This window comes from Diaporthe batatas, assembly GCF_019321695.1.
Source record: "Diaporthe batatas strain CRI 302-4 chromosome Unknown Contig00013, whole genome shotgun sequence".
NCBI classification, from domain to species: Eukaryota; Fungi; Ascomycota; class Sordariomycetes; order Diaporthales; family Diaporthaceae; genus Diaporthe; species Diaporthe batatas.
Window position 1 is genome coordinate 543,536 of NW_025408560.1, and position 10,206 is coordinate 553,741.

A 10,206-nucleotide genomic window follows, 5' to 3' on the forward strand; every position below is an offset into this window, starting at 1 on the left:
TATAATTTAATTTAATTTTAATTTAATTTAAACCTTTTTAAATTATATAAATATTTTTATTTTTATAAATATAAATATTAAATTTAAAATTTTATAAATTTTAATTTCTTTTAAATTAAGTTTATAATCCTTTAACTTTTTAAAAATATATTAATTATTTTAAATATTAATAACTTTTTTAAAAATAAAGATCTATTTTTATATAATTATAAATCTAATTATTAATAGGTATTTTTCTATAAAGCTATTAAAATTATAAATTTAAATAATAAAGTATAATTATCTTATTTAATTATTTCTTAATTTAGTAGTATAGTAGATTAAGTAATTATTTTTAAATAGTTTTACTTATAAAGCTAATAGTTTTTAAGTTTATTAAATAAGTGTTTATTTAAGTAGAGCTAGAACCTTTAAGGAATAATAACTTTATCTTTACTTATTTTAATTAACTTATATTTAAAAGGTCTAAGTTATATAATAAATTTAATACTTATATATAATATTTATTAGTATTAAACTAACTTATAGTTTATAATAGCTTTAATTTTTAATAGATTAGTTTATATTAAAGTTAATAGTATTAGCTTAAACTAACTAAGTATAACTTAGTATATTAATATAAAAGGTGTTTTTAATAATAGATAGTATTATAAATAATTATAAAGTTATTATAAAAAGTTTTATATAGTAAACTTAATTAAGTTAATTTTTAAAAGATATATTATATTTTATTTTTAAAACTTTAACTATTTATTTTTAGTTTAATAATAGAATTAAAAATATAAATAATTTATATTAATATAAAAGTTTTTAATAATAAATAATATTATAAATAATTATAAAGTTATTATAAAAAGTTTTATATAATAAATTTAATTAAATTAATCTTTAAAAATATATTATATTTTATTTCTTTAAAATTATAATTATTTATTTTTAATTTAATATTAAAATTAAAAAAATATAAATAATTTATATTAAATAATTAATTAAATAATTAAACTTTTTTTTATTTTTTTTATATTTAAATTTTAAATTTATTATATTATATATATTTATATTAAAAATCTTTATATTATATTATATTTATATTAAAGGTTATAATATTAATATTAATATTCTACTAATAAACTTAGTGTGTGTAGTGTAGTATATAGTAGCTTTAGGATTAATAGATGTTATATAGCCTGAGATTTATAGCGCTTCTATTCTCTGTGTCTGGCGATGTGGGCAATTTTAGGTAAGTTAAATATGCTGCTGTATGCAATTCCTAAAGTTGTCAGCTCACTATCTCCCACTTCAAGGCTGAGCACCATTGCCAATGACCTAGCACCATACATTCAGTTGGAATCATTGCACTTGCGAATCTCTGTATATTAATTGTCCACAAGTACTAAAAACCTTAGGTGGATTGGAGGAAACATTCAAGCTGTGTGAGGTATACTGTGATCCTAGTGGTTTTGTTTCAAATCCCTATACTAATAAAACATACATACTATAATCCTGTTGTGAATAGTTCTACTCCCATATCAAGCTAAATTTCGAAGTAATTGGAAATGCCGGTGGCTTCTTTACTGAACTACTAAGTACCTAGGTACTCGAGCTACTGGGGACTATAAGTACTTAAGTACTTAGTACCTAGGTATTTAGCCATTCGGCCAACTGTTCCCTTTCACTGGTGCTTAGCATCTCTTGGTCAGGTGAGTCGGCCCTGGCCACGCTAAAGACCATGGCGTTTTGTGACCTGGCACAAAAGAAACAGGCTTCTCTGGAAAGGACTTTTAGCTGCCCTAACTTCCGGTTTGCTCTCACTATATGTTATATGTCTTCCTAAACTTCCACACCAACTTCAGAAATAATTTGATTACACTTGATGCGCACATTTATGTATTACTGTGACCCTTACTCAAGGCCACGATACTTAATCACTTCAACCCAACATCCATCATGGCAAATTATTGGGCCTCATTGCCACCCGGCATAATTGGCCTCATCTTGAGCCACGTTGCCCAAGAAGCAGCGTCGGATCATACACTTGCCCGATATGCTACTGTCAATCAAAACTGGCAGTACCTATTCGAGCAGCTTACTTTCAGGAGCCTAAGTCTTGGCCCAGATGATTTGTCTGATTTTGAGTTGACGGTATCGATTAATTCCGAGCGCCGCAAATGGCTCCGGGCAGTGTCATTCCATGACCGTTCCGATGGCGACAAATCAGAAACACTGGTCCTCGAGCACGACCCATCCCGGACCGTGTTCTCGCTGTTGTCCCTCCTCAAGAAATGGGATCATGATGGGAACCTACATCTTACGCTCTATCTTTCCGCTCACACCACCAACAGTCTTGATGCACAGAGAGCTGCAACACTCCATGAGAATGGCTCATTCTTGCACTCGACCATCCAGCCTCGTCTGCCCAAGAAGGACTTCCCCGCTCACATATTCGGAGATATACCAGCCGTGAAGAGCTTCTCAATTCGATACGAAGGGAAAGGGGTAACAGTCACTCGGGCAGCCATAAGCCTCAGTTCAGCATTCCCGGGGCTGGAGGAGCTCTGCCTCCAAAACTGTGATCATCACAACGAGCACACCAAACACATCAGGATTGCAGAACTGGTCCCTCAGCTGCCCAAAACTTTAAAGCGCCTGCATATCCTAGGCCAAGGCAGCAAAGGAGCCCAAAGTACAAGCGCATGCCGATTCCTCGTGCAACGCTTGGTATGGTTTGGCATGACGACACAATTGAAGGCACTCTCTGTAACTACAAGCGGGAATACCGCAGAGGAGTTCTTGGAGGCTTTCAGGAACCTGACATCCGGTTCTGTGCCAAACAGTGGGACCTTACAGTGGCCGGCATTGGAGTCTCTGACACTCACCTGTTCGCTGCTCGGCCAGGGCACCCCTCGGTCCATTGTCAATCGCTTTCTCCATCAAGCTGGAATCGCAGCGTTGGGCCTGCCGAGATTGCGGGAGTTGCGGTTCTTAAGCTACAGTTCTAGAAGACGGGGAGAGGTTAATGGACTCTTTCGATATGTCATTAGAAGTTATGGGGAGGCTACCGCTGCGTGTTTCGGTGAGTTGGACAAATAATATGGTGGGAAGGCATGCACATTTTTGCTAACAGGTTTCAAATAGTCTCTGAACATATTCATGTGGGAAGACTGGTCATGGACTCATGGAGTCGTGTTGCATGGCATACCCATCGGGCAGTGCTACGGTTCTCGTCGGATGTGTGCCTTCAGTCATCCCTTGTTACCGTTGAGCGCCTCGTCGACGAGCACGACAGTTTTGAGTTTTGGGACATAAAGTTCCCACGGCCCCACTGGACAGCGAACGAGGGACTACAAGATTTGTTAGGCGCTGTTGTATTCTTCGTGACGTTGGCTACGTTCCTGTCATTTTTGGTCAGACAGGCTTCATTGAAAGAGCACGTCATATAGTAGGAGTTCGTGTCGGGCAGCGGTCATGATGATGGCATTCTTTCATTTGTTGCTCGGCAGAAAATTCCGAAGAACACCTATAGTATGTACAACTTAGTAGATTCAGAAGGCCTTATATTGAAAGAGATCGGAGATTCGTGCCTAGCAAAACACAGCCCTAAAGGGTGCACCCGAGCCCTACGGGATAATCTGCGTTAGGAGAGCTTCCTATAGGATGATCTCCTACAGGATAACCTACTACAGGATAACCTACTATAGGATAACCTCCTATAAGACAATCCCACCTATCCTATTTTTACTACTGTTATTAATACTACATGTTTTTTAAATACTGGGTCTTGAGTGTTTATCACTGTATGAAGGCGCCACATATGTCTTCGGGCGTATGCGGAATAGAAGCGAAACCAGGTAATGTGGCCTGAGGGACTGCTTGGTGGAAGTCATCCCTGCTATACTGGATGAGGTCAGATAGTAGGTTAATTCAGCTGATGCACACGCCAGTCCCATACATTCCTCAACCCTTGCAGTCATGCTCATCCCACAGTAGCGTGCTGCTCATTGGAGATCATTCTACATTAAATTACCCACAAAGGTGCGCTTTGAGTACACATGTATGCTTATGCGGTTTACAGGATACTGTACCTATATAGCGGACAGCTAGACGAAAGTCAGCACTCAGGATCTTCAGGAATAGCAGACCCTATCTAGTGCTATGATGTCCCAATATCATTGATTAACTGATATTGTCGAAAAAAAGCTTGAAGACCTTGAATCATCTAGTAAATCGCTGTAGCGGTCGAGTCTAGGATTATTTCGATTGAGTCATAGCCGTGAGGCCAGCTCTTCTTAGATTCGTGTTTTACATGGGTTTGGCATGTTATTCGCTCGGATATTTCAAGAAACAGACCATACGCAGCTGGGGCTATTTCTTAACACCTCTTTGTCATAGTTTTTGGGCCACAATCCATATTCACTCGAGTGTGATGCATTATTCCTCAATTTGAAGAGGTGCTCATTCAAATGCTCAAATGCCTCAATGGTACTAGAGGCAAAGTTGGCCTGGTGCCAACTGGTGTACCTATATAGCCTCACTACATTTATTTGGCTTATCTCGGTTGAACCCTATGGCATGGAACTGAAATAGGTACTTCCAGGACACTTCCATGGACTGTGCATGGTGTCATAAGCCGCCGACACAAGAAGGGCGACATCACCAGTGTTCGGACACGAAGGGTCCTTGCCATCTCACCCAGCCCAAAATCTCAGATTGCCAATGTGCTTAATTTGGCAACGGCAAGATTTAACCAAGTGAAGTTTTACTGGAAATTAAGGGCTCTAATGCCTCATATAGATTGTACCTAACATACTTCACTTGGTTAATTTTGTCCGTGGTTTTCAAGGCTGCCTTTAAATGTTAAGGTATCTACTAAACGATTAAAATAGTCGCTACTTCCGGAAGTCCGCCTGGCATGGGGATGCTTTTGGTGAGGGTTGTCTTGAAATAGAATGTCATTACACTTTCAGTCAATGCATGGGTCCTTCAGCTGTCAAATCTACAGCTGTCAGAACCTTGATTTCTCTCGGCGCTGGTATATCTGAGACCGCTCAGCCTTACCAACCTTGGAACCAGGCGCAACCGCTACAGTCCACCCTGTACTGAGTCGGCTAGCCCATCCGAAGATGTTTCAAACAAAGAAACATCGTACGTGCCTTTACCCACATACTTGCCGTCACGATGGATCCGGGGTCGTCGAAGAAAACCCACCACTGATGGCCAGCGCCACCAGCTACTATATCCGTGGCGCTAGGGGACGAACTTAGAATACATGCCACATATAGAATTGGCTCGTGCGAGCCCGTATCGTAGCGGAACGTCAGGAATTGCTAGGCCGGATATAAAATTATTTGCATTGCCAGGCGAGAGTACGCGAGACCCCACACCTCGCGCAGTCGGATGGCGCAATGTCGAGCTGAGCAATTGTGGATGAGCCCATTGCAATTGGAGCCGCTGCGGTGCTGATCCTTCATTTGGGACGGCGTCGCGAGGACCCTTCCTGCTTTTAAAATGAACAAGCCCGCGCCTGCTATCGTGACCTCTCCGCGACTCGGATCGGTGGTGAGTCGTGGGGTGATAAAGGCATTGTGTCGAGTCAGGCCGGCCGAGTAATAGCAGTCGCCAACAACACGTGGGGTTCTGGGCGCGCGCGAAAGCAGAAAGGCAATAGAACTAGTGCCAAGAAAGGGCTCGCCCGGGGTCCGGACGGCATTGGAGGATGCCGTCGATAGTCGTCGCCGGCGAGGCTGAAGGTTGCGCCTCGTGTGGAGCTGGAGGGGAAAAGTAGCAGCCTGGTGGTCGTGACGATGATGATCGCTCAACTCACCCGAGGAGCAGAGCTTGTTGCCCGCGATAAGTCGTCAGCGCGTCGATCAACCGCGCGAGAGCGTGGCGGGGGTTATGCAGCTCAAGATGAAGAGCGGCAGGTCAGGTGCTCAGGTGCATCTGGAGGAACAGGGGCACACGCTGGTTCACGATGATGATCTCTGGTTCGCGTACCTCCCCCCACATACATAACACCGGGGGGCCCACTGCCCTTTCCTCTCTGTGCCTCCCTGCCCGCTGGTGATGTCGACCGTTTTGCCAGGACCGTCAGGAACCGTTGTCGCCAAACCGGCTCTACGAAATCCGGGCCTACACTAAAATCAGTACCATGCAAAAACCTCCGAACTGCAGGCTGCAGCAGAGACCGAGTCAGTCTGGCGATCCCGAAAGATGGACCCATATCTCCACCAAGCTTCATCGTGGTCGGCTGTCCCCGGCGGTTTGCAAGGGGGGCGGTGGGCTCGAACTGTCCCCATGGGACGGACCCCAAGGGCGGAAAAAAAAGTTGCTGTCCCTGTGGCTGGAGAGAAAAAGTGGCCGAAAGAGTTGTGCTGGACTGAGAAGGGGATTTTTCCGAAGAAGGTAAAATTCCAGATGGTCTCAGAGGTTGTCCTTTGCCCGCGCAATAACTCATCTCCACCACGTAATGCATATGCACAACCAAACGCAAAATCTGGCCCTACGGGCAGACACAAGCTTTCCTCAAGCCTGTCGAGTACCTAGGTAGTCTGCAGTTCGTTTGATGCAACATCATGTGCACGCACGCACAAGCCTATGGATCCTCCCAAGCCAGGTATCTTCTAAATCCCCAACCTATGTTTTAAGTACGTACCACTTTATACCCAGACCTTAAGCAACCACACCACCTAAATCCAATATAGAGCGTACTTAGTAGATAGAAAGGATAAAGTACCTCTCTATTTACATTTTTAATACTATCACTAACTTTCTCGTCCCTCTAAACATATAATTTCCCCTTTTTTTATTATTTATTTTTATTAACTAACCTTAATATATCTAAAAATCTCTACTATTACTAAGAGATTATTTAAGAACTTTATATAGTGAGTAAGGTAGGAAGGCCCTAGGGTTAACTCCTATCTTTAACTTCCTCCTCTTCTCTTCTTTTTCTCCCACTAAAAAACATTAAAACTACTAAATTCTCTCTCTCTCTCTCTCTCTCTCCCTACTTCTCTCCTTAAAGGTACTAGTTGTGAAGTGAATGGCCCTAGTAAAGGCTATATAGCCACTAGTAACCAACCCTCTTAGATAGAGCCCCTCTAATCCCCTAACTAAAGGCTATTACCTTAAAGTTAAGGTTGAATTTAAAGTTAAATTTAAAGTTTATAATAACGGTTACTTAGGAGTAACATATTGGATACTTTTAAGTAAAAGTACCTTACTCCCCTGTCTATTATATCACATATCCTCGCATTCATACATAAGCGAGGGCCCATCGGGGATATAGAAGGGACCCCCAAGCCATACTATGGTATAGTGCAGTGTAGTACGGAAAGGCCCACACCACTATAAATAACAAGGCATGGGGTAGACGAGATGTTGTTTGTCACCGCTCTTTGCGCGGGAATCGTGTAAGGAGGGGTGGGAGAAAAAAATTTGCAGCTGTGTGTACGTGTCGGGACACGGTATCTTGATAGGTACGCGACGACTGGTGCAATGGATTTCCGTGCGGTCGGCCCACCACCGACAACGGCCCACGCACGGCCCCATATAAGCACAACACGGGATTGGCCCGCACACTAGCGCAACACCAATCGGGCCTAGCGCCACACAACAGGCCAAGCGGATTCAGCAAGCTTCCTCCGCCGCAAAACACACCAGAATCATGGTTCAGCTTTCGCACCCACCCCCAACGATCAAGGCGTCGTAACAGACGCCCGGCTAGCTCAATCGGTAGAGCGTGAGACTCTTAAGGAACCTCACGATTCTGACAGAGATACATCTCAAGGTTGTGGGTTCGACCCCCACGTCGGGCTCAATTCCCGGCGGCAATCGCCTTCATCTTTTGCTCTTTTGTTGTATATTTTTTTCCCTTTGTTCTTGGGACCTCGCAGACGGTGTTGGCTGTGGCAACGGCCTTCTTGTGTTGATCGTTGGAAGCTCACGCAACCCCGGTGTCGGGTTTCACAGAACTCGCATCCCGGATGATAGGTGTCCGGGCTATCATCGGAAAGTCCTCACGAGTAGTGGTACTTCTCAGTGTCATTCTGAATCCCGGACCACGATCACACCTTTCTTTTTACACTATATGCGCGTTTCAACTTGCATCTTGCTTCTTGCAAGACAGGTTGGCGAGCTTAATTGCCCGATCACACAGACCCGGGACCCTCGGGGGAACGTTGGGGCTGGCCGGCACAGACCGATTGGGCCGTTAGCTCACGGAGCCTCGCGGGGCCGTCGCCTCCCGACAGAGTTCGGTGCCAGAATGTTCAGTTGGTGTCCGAGTCGACCCCTCGCCTCGGGTGCTTCGGCGTCATCATGACTTTTGCGCCCACGGGCTGTTACACAATATGGTTGCATGGCGGGGTGCTTCTGCTGCCCGGCGAGTGGTCATCCCCCCCACACGTGACATCCAAGTCGACGGCCCTCTTGACCTGCGCAAGCTTGCGCTTAGTGGAAAAAGCATCAGCGATCAATCGGGCGTCAGCATCTTAGCACTGGCCGGCGGCACATGAGGTGATCTGTCTTGCATTATCTTGCATCGGGACCGAAGGACCCAAGCCCTGGAGTGGAATGCTAATGCGGAGCGCTGGTGCGATTCATGCAGCTGAAATCGCCGCGGGCGCCAACATCTCGTAGTTCGCATCTGGAGGCGCTAGGGCTGGCGATGATTTAATCCATGAAGCTGGGCCGGAGTGATTGCGAGTGGGCGTCTGTCTCCACGGCCGTGACCAGACGCATCCACCCATCCCACGCTTTAGATGATGCTGTGCATAAGACTTACGGCGCCCCGTGATGACATGCAGTTTTGGCCGCGGGCGCCACCGAGATCTCATGGCCTAATAGTAGCGCAGGCAAGGCTGTTTGCGGGGACATCGGGTTTCCGGGCACCGTCTTGCGCTGTGCAGCAGCTCGCCGTTCTCAGGCGGATGTGGCTGTTCTTGATGCTGTGGGCTTTTGCTTACTCGTCGGCCGACGGGCTGGCGGGACAGGCAGCACGGTGTGTTGCGATGGTATGACTCGTCGGGTTTCCCCAACTCGAAAGATTTTGTTGACCTGAGGGCACCAAATATCGCCGATCACTCTTACACTCCCCTCACCCAAGGCTTGTTGGTCCCTTGCAGGCTGGCTGCCAGGGCGCAAACAGTTGTGGTCGCTGTCATCAACATGGCAGCTGATGATAGAAGCTCAAAGGGCTGACTTTAGTAGAGTGGGCTCGTGATGCTTGGGAACTTAGTCCAAATATAGTGTAGAATTAAGCTTAGCCTGCTTCGCCCGTCCCGCGCGGGCTGCAACTGCGTGCGGGTAGCTTGGTGCAGCGGAAGGAGGTACGTACCTACCTGCCTACCTGTACCGCGCCCAGTATTCCCCAGCCACCTGCGGCTGGTGCATGTGGCAGGTGTGCCGTGCATGCGCTTGGCTGTGGCAGGCATGAGTCGCGCTAACAGACCCACGCTGACGAGCAGCAGCCAGACAGGGATGGGAGCTTGGGCCACGCAGAACGATGACGACATGGTCGGATCGTGGTGCCGACAACTGGTCCAGATCTGGGTGATTATTCCAGGATCCAAGTTGTTATCAACACGCCTTGTTCAAGAGCCGGGTGGGTTGGCATCTGAACGATGATGTATCTCTCTGCCAGCGCAGCCATATGCCGGGACTAAACCGGGCACAACTCTGCATCATCGCATGGCACCCTGTACGTCGTCGACGTGGCCCGACGAGGCAGCGAGGCCAACCAGGCCGAGGCTGCCAGTGCCAGTGCCCGAGTCCGAGCCAGAATCAGGGTCTCTATCGCTTGATGGCCATAGCTACGTCCGATTTGCTTAGCCGACTACTGCAGGATGACGGCGGCAGAGCGCAATTGCCTTTCAGGCCGTCTCCCAAGGGCGCTGCAACCACCTCAGAACTCTAAGTGAGATGGTAGCAAACCTTGATTTATCAGTCAAAAAATCGAGTACCCCGCCGGACGCCGTGGCGCCTGTGTTTCCCCAGTCGGCAGCAAAACGGTTGTCGCCGTGGGTGGGCGTCCGGCTTGCACCACTCGCTGCAAAAACAATGTCTCCGTTTCCCGATGCACGGGGCAAGGCTGAGCCCGTACTGCGACCTGCCATGCGGTCCAGAGACTGACCCTGACTGAGCCTGGGCGTGGTGGCGCTGCTGCGCGCAGTATTTGGGCCGGGACCGGCTGAGTGCGTGCGGCTA

The 10,206-nt window shown here is 46.1% G+C and overlaps 1 protein-coding gene across 1 annotated transcript; it reads left to right on the plus strand.

Moving 5' to 3' along the window:
• Positions 1-1,947: 1,947 nt before the first annotated feature.
• Positions 1,948-3,090, plus strand: KVR01_010658 (uncharacterized protein; the record flags this gene model as incomplete). The annotated part of the gene is made up of 1 exon (XM_044786467.1): positions 1,948-3,090. One exon carries the CDS (start codon positions 1,948-1,950, stop codon positions 3,088-3,090), a length of 1,143 nt encoding a protein of 380 aa, XP_044640817.1.
• Between the last annotated feature and the right edge of the window lie 7,116 nt (positions 3,091-10,206).